At 43.4% G+C, this 14,064-nt stretch overlaps 1 protein-coding gene across 9 annotated transcripts in view; it reads right to left on the minus strand.

The window, feature by feature from the left end:
- PTPRM (protein tyrosine phosphatase receptor type M) overlaps positions 1 to 14,064 on the minus strand; it is a 635,772-nt gene that overhangs the window by 198,890 nt on the left and 422,818 nt on the right. For all 9 annotated transcript variants that reach the window (XM_020878055.2, XM_020878053.2, XM_020878052.2 and 6 more), the window contains one exon: positions 7,846 to 7,978. In XM_020878055.2, coding sequence (XP_020733714.2) covers positions 7,846 to 7,978 — 133 coding nt within the window. The remainder of the gene's footprint in view (positions 1 to 7,845; positions 7,979 to 14,064) is intronic.

A 14,064-nucleotide genomic window follows, 5' to 3' on the forward strand; every position in this document is an offset into this window, starting at 1 on the left:
TGCTCCTGCTGGCCTCTGGGGACAAAAACAAAGACTCTGAGGTGTGTGATGGGCCTGAGAGTGGACACAGCTCCAGCGCAATGGTGCACTGACCACATAGTTAGTACTGGGGCCAGCACCACAATGCCAATGACACATCATTTTCTCATAACACTCTAGGAAAGGTCTATTATGACGCCTTCCGGGCACTGTGTGTGCGGGCGTGCTGAGTCGCTTCAGTCATGTCCAACTCTTTGTGACCCCATGGACTGTAGCCTGCCAGACTCCTCTGTCCATAGGATCCTCTAGGCAAGAATACCGGAATGGGTTGCCATGCCCTCCTCTAGGGGATCTTCCTAACCCATGGATCAAACCCGCATCTCTTATATCTCCTGCATTGGCAGGCAGGTTCTTTACCACTAGCACCAGCTGGAACCCCTTTGGGGCATTACACAGAGGAAACTAGGGTCACAGAGCCAGCAGCTTGCAGGCCACATAGCTTGCAGGGGCCCATGTCAGCCTCCCATCTCCAGGGCCTGCTGACCCTCCACAGCCCCCAGACCCTAGGGTTTGTATCTGAGGAGGACGGAGTGAAGCTCAATTGCTGAAGGCTTACTATAAAACTCAACAAAGCTCTCCCACTCACTAAACAGACGAGGACACAGCATCTTCTCTGCTGTGAGTTCTCAGGAGAAAACCAATGGCTCCAAGAATGCCATGAACACACACATTCGAAAGGATTTACAAAATGCTTCTGTTATGGAGGAAAGGAAAAAGTGATCCTGCAGCTATTCTCCAGTGATAGCTCAGAGAGGAGATTAAAACATGCTGCCAGCTCGAAATACGTGTAGATTTCTGGCAAGAATAAATGGCAACCAGACAATGATTGTTCAGTGTCTCTAACTATCGGTTACAAAGCGCAGCTGAGGTTTACTGAGCCAGAGGCACCTCTGAGCTTGATTGCTGCAACCAAGGCAGCAGGTGGGAACAGTGAGACACACCTGGATGTACCCCAGGCTCTCCAAGTACCACCCACGTGATCTTGAACAGCTTCCAGAAATTCTGGGTTACTATTTATCAAGCACCAACTATGTGCTTGAGTCCTCTCACTTAATTTTCCTAACTTCCCCTCCCAACCCCCGCCCCAAGAAGTACAAATCATCATCATCACATTTCACATCTGCAAACTGAGTTCAGAGAGGTTACGTGATGCCCCTGAATTTACGCCAACATGAGGTTATGTGACACCCTTGAATTTATGCCAACACGAAGTTACATGATGTCCCTGAATTTACGCCAGCACCAAGTAGGAGCTGTGAAGGCAGGTTTGTGAGATTCTAAAGTCCGGTGACTGCCTCTTATCATTCTGACACTTTCTTCCTGTTAAGTTAAAAAAAACAAAAACAAAAAAAAACAACCGGTGCCTGTGTTCCCCACTTTCCTTTTTAAAAGAAAATATTTATAAGGAGCCCCCAGTAGAACATAGTTAAATAAACCAATAGATCAAATCCAGAAATAGTGTGACTATGGGAGCTATTAGAGTCACACCTAAAGTCCTGGTTAGAAAAGAACTGACAAAGGTCGACTTATGGACTTCCCAGGTGGTCTAGTGGTTAAGACTTTGCCTTCCAATGCAGGGGGTGAGGGTTCCATTGCTGGTCAGGAAGTTAGGATTCCACATGCTGTGCAGTCAGAAAGCCAGAACATAAAATAGAAGCAATACTGTAACAGATTCAATAAAGACTTTAAAAATATTCCACATCAAAAACAAATCTTAAAAATAAGATCAATTTATATTTTACCACTGAACAAGGAGCTCATTCAGGTATCATCTGGAAAACCAAAGTACACTAGCTAATTAATTAGGAGGGCATTTCCAGACCAGTTGGGTACATGTGTGTCCTGTTTCACGTGTGCTGAAGCATGTGCTAGAGCAGAAGAGTCTCAGCACCTGATTATTATTTATACGACTACATGTCAAGTACACATAGTCTGCTGCTAAGTCACTGCTGCTTCAGTCGTGTCCGACTCTGTGCAACCCCATAGACGGCAGCCCGCCCGGCTCCCCCATCCCTGGGATTCTCCAGGCAAGAACACTGGAGTTTGTTGCCATTTCCTTCTCCAATGCATGAAAGTGAAAAGTGAAAGTGAAGTCGCTCTGTTGTGTCCAACCCTTAGCAACCCCATGGACTGCAGCCTACCAGGCTCCTCTGTCCATGGGATTTTCCAGGCAAGAGTACCGGAGTGGGTTGCCATTGCTTTCTCCGACACATAGTCTAAACAGCCACAAAGACATGGCTACACGGGACGGTCTCAATACAGTTTCAGAAAATGTGATTTTGAAATAGGACTTTGAATAAAGCATTCAGACTTGACACATTTTTCACATGCAACTGACCCTTAAATATGGTGGAAAAAATTCTTTCTATCTCAAGTGTAAACAGGTTTAGTAAGGGAATTTTAGTTAATGTCAACTTACCTCCACTCACACACTGCAGACATCTCTTTAGAAAGTGGACTTTCATCAGATTTTTCTCCCTTATCTTTTTGGTTTCATGATGTTTTTGGATACTCTACCTACAGTATTGAATTCTTTTTTCTTGGTAGTTACACTGTTTTTTAAATACAATAGAAAGATGCTAAATATTTAATGACATAAGCTGCATTTGCAAAATGTTGTTGTCTAATCGCTAAGTCATGTCTGACAAAAGATTGCGACCCCCTAGACTGTACCCCTCCAGTCTTCTCTGTCCTCGGGATTTCCCAGGCAAGAATATTAGAATGGGTTGTCATTTCCTTCTCCAAGGGATCTTTCTGACCCAAGATCAAGCCCACGTCTCCTGCATTGGCAGGTAGATTCTCTACCACTGAGCCACCTGGGAAGTCCACATTTGCAAAATGCACATCTGTTAAAATGTTTTATGGAAAGGAGAGTGAGGTATGGTGCTACAGAATGAAAACAGTCATATTTACCTATAACAGGTGTTCATGCAGTGGGAGAGCTAGCATTTGCTATTTTGACCAAGACTGTGTATCTCTTTAATGATTTCCATTTTGTCAAAACTTCTGTAATTTCTATTTACCACAATGACTGAGACAGAAATATTACTGTAATTGATATAAATGTTCTCAAATTTCTAAAAGATCTATAGCAATTTTAGAAACAATAGTAAATATAATTAATCAGGATAAAAATCGATGGTGTTTATATACTAAATTCTGTCAAATGTGTTATTGAGATAAATTATTCCTTATGAAAAAATGTTGAAAATGCAGGCATTTTCATTTATACAAATATATTTAATTATACAGGGATGAAAATGATAAAAACTAAGTATCTTCTACTCAACTTAATTAATTTTGAGTGTGTTGTCATGTGACTCTGCAAGAGATTTTTTTATTTCATAGATATTCATCTTAACACCCTTTCTTAACATTTGCTGCATCAAAATACTGCACCCTCAAAAGAACTGGGAAGGGGAAAATACTAAGAAATTGTTTTATCTAAAGAATAAAATAAATAAAAATACATGCAAAGGTCTTGTAAAGGGCATTAAGGAGAGTAGGTTTGTTTTCTAGGCCAGGCTCCAGTATATAAATATTCACAAACAGGTAACAACTAGTCTAATTTGTGATAGGTTATAAAACATTATAGCTAAATAAAACTGAAGGTCATCTCAGTTTTTAGTCATTATGACTTGGGTATGAAAGGATTCCATGAGTTAGTATGAGCTGAACAATATGGGCTTCCCTGGTGACTCAGCTGGTAAAGAATCCGCCTGCAATGAGGGTGACCTGGATTCGATCCTTGGTTGGGAAGATCCCCTGGAGAAGGGAACGGTTACCCATTCCAGTATTCTGATCTGGAGAATTCCATAGACCATATAGTCCATAGGGTGGCAAAGAGAATAGATTTTACAGGTTCTATTCCAGGCCTACCTTCAGTAACTAATTTTTAGAGAAGGCCGGCCCTTCAGAAGCCCACACGATCTTAGTTATGACAATAATCAGCAACATCTTCAAGGGGAATTTGTTGTTTTCCTCTCCCAAGAGCTCAGGCCCACGTGGCCTGGCACACGGGCCCACCCAGATGGTCACTACTGACTCTTTTCCGGCAGCACAGACTTCCACCTGCATTCCCAAAACTACTGATGCATTTGCTTCACCCACATTTTTTCCTTGGCTCAGGCTGTCTTTATGACCAATGGTACAAGCTCATGTTGGCAACTGAGTCTGGCCTGGGCAGGAGTGGGTCTCCCAGTTTGATGAGTCTAGCCTGGGCAGGAGTGGGTCTCCCAGTTTGATGAGCATAGCATGAACCAGCAAACATGACCAACACTACAATCAAAGCCAGCTCTTTGCTGCTCATTCTCTCTCATTTCATCTTTCTGCTGGTCCCCTTTAACTGAGCCTACTGTATGACAACAGGAAACATGTGGCTGAAAGATGAACCCTCACCAGCCAACACTCCATGGAGACTTGAATCCACTGCACAAAGTGAGCTTTGGAGGAGTGACCGGGTATGTTTATAGCATGAGATACATAAGGAGCCCTCACTGCCCTTGTAGGACGCCAGCTGGGTAGTTGTGTCACCATCAGCTGCCACGTAATAGAAAGTCTGAGAGTTTCGGATTGGGTGGGACTTCCGATGTGGTTGAGAGTAGTTTGCTCAACTTACAGACGAATAAACTAAGGGGCAAAGAAGTTCAGAATCACAGAGTTGGTTAAAATACAGATCCAGGAATTCCAAATCTAAACTCCCTGTCTGCTAACCAAATCCTGTAGCTTATTCTGTATCAATAACTCTCCAGCCACTTACCTGTGATTACTGTCATGTTTACCTGTTCTATTAAAAACACATTTAAAATTTTAGGCTTCAACTTGGAGGGAAAACCCTGAGCAATCAGAAGTTTTCGGAATTTCTATTAACTAGGACAGTCTGAACCACGTGATTATTCAGGTCAAAATCTTACAAGTTCCTGACAAATTTGCCTTACAAGGCAGCATATTCTATATTTCAGAAAGAGCAAATACCAAAGTGGCACGTGCTGTGAAAATAACCCTTTTAAGGCTATTATCTAGTAAATAATCATGCAAATTTGATAGGAAGTATTGGAATTTAGTCTAAAGTTGTATCAAGGCCATATGTTACCATCGGCAATTTCTTCAAATGCATAATTTATAACATAACCTCCGTGTCTGCCTGAGAGTCCAAGGTAGAATAATAAATTAATCCAGCAGAAGCAGACCCTTGGAGGATGAATTAACATTTAGCTAAGGTCATGAGGGCAACTGGATTGGTGGTTTCAGGCAATTCCTCACAGAGAACTTGCCAGATGACACAAAAATCCAACACATTCCCATGACTAAAAATCAACTCTCCAAAACGCTTAGTTTGAATATCTAGGCATGCAAGGGCCTAGGGCTGCTTAGAATTTATACTGGATCATATTTTTAAAAAATAGTACAAACTACCAGTACCAAAGACAAGCTTTCTATATAAACAGAGAGGTGGGAGAGAAAAAGAGCTTCCAGGAGAAAGTGGATGAGGGGTGATAAAGAGGAAGAAAAAGACAGAGATGTAAGGGAGAAAAAACTAGAGACTGACAGCTAGAGATGCAGAGAAGATAAAAGAAAAGGAAGCCAGGGATAAGCAAAGTGAAGAGGGAGAAGGGGGCTCCTAGCTATAAGGTAAAGAAGTTCTGGGGATGGGATGAACAGCACGTGGCTGTACTTAATATCACTATACTAGTAAGTAAGTAAGAAAGTGTTAATTGCTCAGCTGGATCCGACTCTTTGTAGCTCCATGGACTGTAGCCCACCAGTATACTCCGTCCATAGTATTTCCCAGGCAAGAATACTGGTCTGGGTGGCAGTTCCCTTCTCCAGGGGAATCTTTCCTGACCCAAGAATCAAACCTGGGTCTCCAGCATTGCAGGCAGATTCTTACCATCTGAGTCTCTCTATATATACAACACTATAGTGCTATATATTAAAAAGCTGCTAAGAGAGCAGATCACAAAAGTTCTCAACACAAGAAAGAATATTTTAAAAATGGAGTGAAATTAAATGATGTGTGACCAACGAGAAAAGAAGAAAAGGTGAATGACAAGACGGAGGAGGAGCTGAAATAATGGGGACCAGCTAGGCCTGTATGAGCCAGGACAGAGCCTCGTCCTGAGGCCTCACTGGACCAGTAAACAAAATACGAAAGAAGAAGCAAGGAAAGCTGTATATGTATGCCTGTACATTTGGATATTAGCTCATCCCTTAAATATCCCTGTGACCCAAGATTTGACCTTCACCCTCCACCTCCTTCTGACAGTAGCCCTGAGCGCCCACGTCTGAGCCCCGGCTTCAGCCGGGCACACGTGGATGGACGACTCTGATTGTGGACAGCACTGTTCCTGGGGCATGCCAGCACAGTCGGCCTGGCCAGGGGACATGTCCACTCCACAGCACAGGAAGACTGGACATAAAAGTGCAGGGCTAAGGTCCCCTCTTCATGCCCCGCAGGTCCTAGCTCGTATACATGAATGACTGGGGACACTCCCGCCAATGGCCGCACCAACAACAGGTTCTTTCTGTGTTTCTTCGGCTCCCCAGACTGGCCTACAAGTGGCTGCAACCTCCTGACGTTTCTAAAGTTGCTGGTCTTCCTGCCTCAAGCCTTTTTCTCTCCTCGCTGGGCTCAACCTTAACACTGAGTGATCTTTCAAATAGAAAAAGCACATCCCATTACTACATGCTTAAAGGACACCAGTGGACTTAACAACCAGGTCTAGCTCCTTAGATGACCAGACAAGACCTCCCTGACTTGGCTTTGTCAACCTCTCGATCTGCACTTTTGCTCACACTCTAGCATTGTTTTTAATTTTTCTTTAAATTGAAGTTAGTTGATTTACAATGTTGTGTTAATGTCTGCTGTGTAGCAATGTGATGGTTCTTTACATGCATATATATATATATATATATATATGTATATATTCAATATATTCTTTTTCATGTTCTTTTCCATTATGGTTTATCACAGGATATTGAATATAGTTTCCTGTGCTATACAGTAGGATATAATTGTTTATAACTAATTTTAAACCACATAAAAATGGATAATTTATCTTACTGCTTCTTGTCATCTATCTTTTATGTTGATCATTTTTATATAAACTGAATATTGTATTATTAAGCAAGTTCTCACCTCCACAAGACAAAAGAGATTGTGTATTTTTCATGTGTTGGAGGTGACGATTGCTTTTTGCAGCCATACATGTTTTTCTCCTCTCTTGACCATCCTGGGCTAGAAAGGGCACCCTTACTACACCCACCATGTTACCGTCCTTGTCCTTATATGTCCATGCCCTGAGTCACTGTCTGGCTGACCCTGAGAGTTCCTCTCTCGCGGGATACTGTGCTGTTTAATCCCCTGACATGGTGCCTGCGTATAATGCAGGCCCAAGAAACTCTGTCATTGTCATTATCTTCCTTATCATGAGAAGGAGAAATCTCTTTGCTTGTATCCTCAAGATCTATTCTGTTGGTAATAAGTATTAATACTGAACATGTCCTGGTGAACAAGTGATTTTACTGATTCTGCTGAGCTTTAAGTACCAACTGGTGGGAAGACAGCTGATCCTTAACGCTGACCTGGCACAAGAAGCTCTTCACAGTCACACAAAATCACAGCTGCGGACTCCAAATGTTTTCCCATAACCTTGACTGCTACATGATGCAAAATACGAACCAGCAGAGCCACAGGTGTGGCTCAGTCATCCAAGACAACGGACTAACAGAACACTTTCACACATGAGAAGCCTCTTGGCCAGCAGTGGGCCAGAAGCACCTGCATGGCAACAGCCAGGGGCTCACCTTTTCTTCATCACCAGCACGACCCCGAGAAATATGATCACGAACAGCAGGATGCCAGCGATGACCCCCGCGATCTTGACTGTGTGGTCTGTTTGCTTCTCGGGTTCTGGGACTGGTTTTGGAGTGACGGCTCCTGCAGGAGTGGGGGAGACAAGAAAAGAGACACGGTGGGTAAGGGAGAATATAAACGTTAGCTTTTAAAATTTTCGCCGCCTTTAACAGAGTCGTAAGACTTATCGGAGCCAGCAGACAGACGGGCTTTGATTTTTTTCAGCAGCTTTCACAGGCGCTGAAAGGGGTGTAATTGTTCTCATTGTTCTTCCATATTTCACTAAACCCCAACACTAGTTGGAAAGCACACCCACGCCTGACCCTTTTATGAGAGACTCTTCTCAAACACAGTTTTTAAAATATTTTTATTATCTCTATGGGCTCCCTGATCTTTCTGCCTTTTTAAAAACTTGCTAACAACACAATAGACATCCTCAGCCTTTATCCAAATTTGATTTGCTGGAACACTTCCCCCAATTATTTTTCATAAATGAAGCAGTAATTCCATAACATATTAGCCCAAACACCTGGAGAGGGGAGATAAGCTCATTTACTGTGCATTTTACCAGCAATTGTTTTTTTTAACACAATAGAGATATTCCCCCCCCACCCCCCTGCCTTTGAAAAGCAAAATCTAGGTCACATCTGGTAGGCAAAGACTCCTTCTAAGCAATTTATTCACAAAGTGGGAAGCAGCCGATGATCACACTCCTGTCGCCCACATTGGTATCTGTTTAAATGAGATAACCAGGGCCTGCCAGTGGCTACTGTCTTAGCTCTCCCATTTCCCAAACACCGTCCGTCCTGTTTACAGTATAATGCAATGGAATGTCAAATCTATGTCTGATGAAATATCCATTACCTCTGCTAAATGAGCTTGGGATGAAAAATATTAGGATTCTAATGTTCTATTCACTAAACAGAATCCACTTTCTAAGGGCTTCTCCCTTTTTCATCAGAACATGACAGCCCTCGGCATCTGAGCCATCACGTCCCCTCCCTACTGATACAGCTCGTTGGGAAAGTGGGGATTTTACGTCCAAATCTCCCACGTTAGAATTTTCTTCTTGTTGGGAAAAATGAAATTAACACTGACTCTTGGTACCAGTCCTTTCTACCCTTTCGCTAGGTTTTAACCATCACTGTGTCCTATGCGCGCCACATGGGGCTTGGTCTGAGTCACAGCAGGGAAGTCAGGGGTTAGAATAGACTATAACTTGCCATCTGTTTTCACTGGGAACCTATAAATGCTTCTTTCAAAAGTTATTCATATTAAGATTTTATACGAGATTCTGGACCCTAAACATGGCTGTGGCCATCAGACAGATGGAACTGGTCAAGATCAGAGAAACACAAGGCAGGAGACACCTGAAACCTTGTCTTCTTTCCAATCCAGTCGACGGTAGCAAGGAGAGTAGTTGTGATGCAAAAATCATACCTTATTAATACAAGCCCTTCTGGATAGAATGACTCTTTTTTTTTTTTTTTTTTGATAGAATGTCTCTTTACAGGACTTTTTTATTTCTGACCACTTCAGGGAGATCTCCTGCTATTCTGTTTGAAAGAATGTCCCTCCAACAGGTGTCAGATGAACCTTGAAGATATCACTATTACCATTTTTTATTGTAATAACACCTGAAGTATACACCCCAATACTGGAACACATAGCCAAGTGGTAGATTTGAAGGATAGTACTTCTTTAACTAAACTGCTAAGAAAAATTTTAAGTTAAAACATGTATGTTTTAAAAGATGAATAATAAGTGAAAACAGCCATCCATGTAAAAATAACATAGCTCAAATTCATGAAACTGACAAAAAGCCCAGTGGTTTTCAATTTTGATTTTTTTAATCTAATTTGAAAACTTAAAAAAAAATCTAATTGGTTTTATTCTTTCAAATGCTGGCACACTGGGAGCCATTCCATTTATCTAACTAGAGATAGATTAGAAGTTCTCCAGGTATGCTTTCTCCCATCCAAGTACTAACCAGGCCAGACCCTGCTTTGCTTCTGAGATCAGACGAGATCGGGTGTGTTCAGGGTGGTATGGTGGTAGACTACTTTCTAAACAAATGACTCTCTAAGTTTTTTGTAGCTAAATTATGCCAGTAAACACTCAGGGAATAAATTATTTAGAAAAACTGGATATGGCTTAAAAATTTAAATATAAACAATTACAAGGATTAAACTCATACACTGTAAACACTCCATGAGAGAAGAGTTGGTCGTGTTAACGGTCACATGTCTGGTTCTGTTAACTAAACAACTAGTCACGTTGTGCTTTAGCCCCTTCTCTAAGCTCCATGAGAACCGGGGAGTGATTCTGCCCATCCTGGGGTCAGGGAGAGACATCAGCCCTGTGACCCCTCATTGCCTGTAGGAAACAGGCGAGTGCCCCGCTGTGCAGCCGGCGAAGCTCAGCATCCTCGTTCCTTAGCACTTACTCAACTTGTTTCACGTTGCAGGCCAAGAAAATGCGATGTTCAGCCTCCACAGGACACAGGGGCAAGGTGATCATGGCAGGAATCGTGCAAAATGGGGGAGCAACTCAAAAAGGGCGAGGAGGGCTGCCCTCAAGGTTTGCCCACACAGTCACCAGCTTACTACCTGGGTGAACGGGCTGAACTACTCTAGAGAAGCATCAACATAAACAGAAGCTGGGCTGAAATAAATCATGACCCCAAGACGATCTCACGGAAGTGTGTCATTAACTGCAGGTTCCCTCGGGGACACACCATCCCTGCCTTCTCCGTGTTCTGCCCTCCATCCTGCCTGAAATGGACCTGCTTCTGTCCCTCCCCCTCAGGACGCTCTTCTCTCCCCCTTTTCCCTTTGGAAACCTGTGGCTGTGACCTGTCAGTCAGCCACAGACAGGATAATCTGTGACAGAGTGGTTGCTATTGGTAGCTTGTTTCTTTCCCCCTGGGGCTTCCCTGGTAGCTCAGTTCATAAAGAATCCACCTGCAATGCAGGAGACCCTGGTTTGATTCCTGGGTCACGAAGGTCTGCTGGAGAAGGGATAGGCTATCTGCTCTAGTATTCTTGACCTTCCCTTGTGGCTCAGCTGGCAAAGAATCTGCCTGCAATGTGGGAGACCTGCGTTCAATCCCTGGGTTGGGAAGATCCCCTGAAGAACAGTAAAGGCTACCCACTCCAGTATTCTGGCCTGGAGAATTCCATGGACTAAACAGTCCATGGGGTTGCAAAGAGTCAGATGGGACTGAGCTACTTTCACTTCACTCACTTCGTTCCCCCTTACCCAAATCTACGAATGTAACAGTGTAACTTACAAACTGCTTGGCAAGAGGTATTTTTAAACAATATTTTTCCCTTGTCTTGTTATTTTCGTGCCAGGTTTCTAATGTTACAACCTTTCATTCCTTTTTTTTTCTTGGTATAAATTCGAATTCTTCATGGAGAGGCATTTTTTCCCCCCTCTACTGCGCATTCTGCTTAGAGGATACTGCACGTGTCTGCACGTGTAGCTCCTTTTGAAGAGAATAAATTCAAATGTATGCATCTAAAAGTGTGCATTATGTGGGCTTGGACATAGTCACTAAAATGATAAATATGCTAAATATTTCAGGGGGAAGGAGGGTGAATATCACCTCCATGGATGTGCAGGCTGCTGACTCCGAGTGACAGCTCCAGGAGTACTGTTCTAATGACCAAGAAGAGCTTTTCAAAAAAAAAAAAAAAAAGGATGGTGTTCCAGTGAATCTGCATTATTTAAGGTTTCAGATATAACATCCAATATGAAAAAAATCTCAGAAGAAAAGGAGTGATTATCCACGGCAGTGGTTGGTTGGTTTTCAACTTGGCAGGAACCAGTCTGTCTTGGCCCAGTGTTGGATGCTAAATTCAGTAACAGAAGCTTGCCAGGTTGAGAACTGGATGTACTCAGCCACTGGCTCTAGGGTCTGGGCCTGGTTCTGACCAATACACAGACTGTACAAACTTCCCCTGGAGGCCCACAATGCCAGCCCAGCAGGATATGAAGTAGGTGTTGGGCATAAAGTGGAGAAATCTAGACTCGGGGCAAACATTTGGGGGTTGCCAGGTGATATTTAAAGCCATGAGACTGAAGGAGGGTGCTTGGGCAGTGAAGCAAGAGGGTGGGTCACCAGGAGGGCCAGTAATGGGGGCAAAGAGGAGCTGCTGATGGAGGGAGCGGGAGGAGGAAGTCAGTGTGATACGGAGCCAGAGAGGAGTATGGGGATCCAGGGAAACTGCTCTTTTTTAAGATGGAAGAAATTAGGGCACTTTGAATGGTGATGCTTCTGGTCCCCTGGAGGGGAAAAAGTTGATGCAGGAGGGAAAGGAGATGCCTGTTGCAGCAACGACCTTGATGGGACAGGAAGGGATGGGCCTGGAGAGGGTCATACAGAGAGGTAAGGGGATGAGGGCCTAGGGGAAGACGGGGGAGCTGGACACCAGGGCTTTAAGAGAAAAAGGGCCTCGCGAGATGAATCCTGGTGATCTCAAAGCAGGTGGCGACAGAGATGTGAGGGTTGCGGTGGGGCTGGGAGTTTGTCCAGGAGCACAGAGCTGGCCCCCTCCTCCCTCCTTATAACTAGAAGTAGAAGGAGAAGGGAAGAGGAGGAGGAAAGGCAGAGGGTGACACGGCTCTGACTTCCATCCTAAGTGACCCATGAGCCGCCAGAGGCAGGAGCGTCCCTGGGACAGACACGGAAGGGACGCTTGCTCAACCCATCCCTGGGACGCAGTCAAGCCTGGTTTTCAGTCTCAAATAAACAGCTCCTCTTGTGCTCCAGGTCCCATAACGAGGCCCTGCAGGACACTCGAGATGAATAAGACGAGTGACAGTTCACCTTTCTCTGCCTGACATGAGAGGCTGAGAGAGGTCCCATGGCTGAGCTTCAAAACCCAACTGGAGGAGAGACAGACGTGCAATGTGGAGAGCAGTGAAGGCTACTGCCTCCCAGGGCCAGGGGCCTCCAGTGTTTGGTCCAAGGGGGTGACTGCAACTATAAAGATGCAGGGACTCACAAAAGGCACCCACTGGCCACACACAGGTCCTCTGGCCTTAGAGCCGGGCACTGGATGTCAGCACTGCTCATGGAAATACCTGGCCGGCTTCCTGGTGGCAGACCTGGTGTTTGGTTCAATGCCTGCACTGAGTTCAAACAACAAAATAGTTCATTCTCACCACGTGCAAGACCAAATACCAAAATTCCACTCTGGTATTTGGGGCTAGGGGGAGAGAAAAAAGGGTCAGGAACAGCCACCATGGGAAGGTGCTGAAAAGAGAAAGAGGAGGTTGAGAAACCTTATGAGAAAAAATGAAATGGAAACATGTGAGAATATTGTTTCTCAGAGTGCGTTTCAAAGAGCACTGGTCCTCAAAGATGTTCTAAAACGCCCATCAAGGAAGCCTCAGCCACTCTGGACTAGAATTTTATGACTTTATGAAATAGAGAATCTATTTCAAATAATTTTCATAGTATTTTATTCATCTTTTGCAGAGATCTTTTGTTTTTCTTAAAAATAGCAACACCCAGTTTTAAAGATTATTGTAGTTCACTCAAGTTTTATTGCTCAGAAAATTAGAATTCCTTGTCATCTGTGTTTGGTTTTTCCGGCTGCACCTTGATATTACTATATATAATCACAAAATATCTCCAAGATTTTTCATTTAAATTACACATCACTGTTTCTCTTTCTGGGAATGCAAAGTCAATCAGCACCCCTGGAATAATCTCTGTTCACATTTTATGTATTGTTTGTAACCTGATTATGCTTTTGAATTTATAGCTCTTCCCTGGTACCTAATTTCCACTGCAGGGGCACAGAGCATGTACGACGTACAAGTAATAATCAGAAACATAATTTTTCATATAAAACTGAGACGCTGAATTGTTTGATATATACCATCTCTAAAAAATTAATCTACTTTTTTATTTTTGTTCTAATTTCATGACAGTTACTGCTCTCATTGATTGATGGGTCTACATCCTGTGGGTAAGATGATCTATCAAATCCTGATCACTTATTCTCTGGGCACTAGAAGTTTCCAGAGAATTATGAGTGCCATTACTGGTCTGATGAAATGGCTTTATTTCTTCCATTTGCATTTCTCAAATCATGGTCAAGTAATAAAATGAGTGAACTGCTTGTCAATAAGATGGCATCAGCTGTGTTCACCTT

This window comes from Odocoileus virginianus, chromosome 22 (assembly GCF_023699985.2).
Source record: "Odocoileus virginianus isolate 20LAN1187 ecotype Illinois chromosome 22, Ovbor_1.2, whole genome shotgun sequence".
Lineage (NCBI taxonomy): Eukaryota > Metazoa > Chordata > Mammalia > Artiodactyla > Cervidae > Odocoileus > Odocoileus virginianus.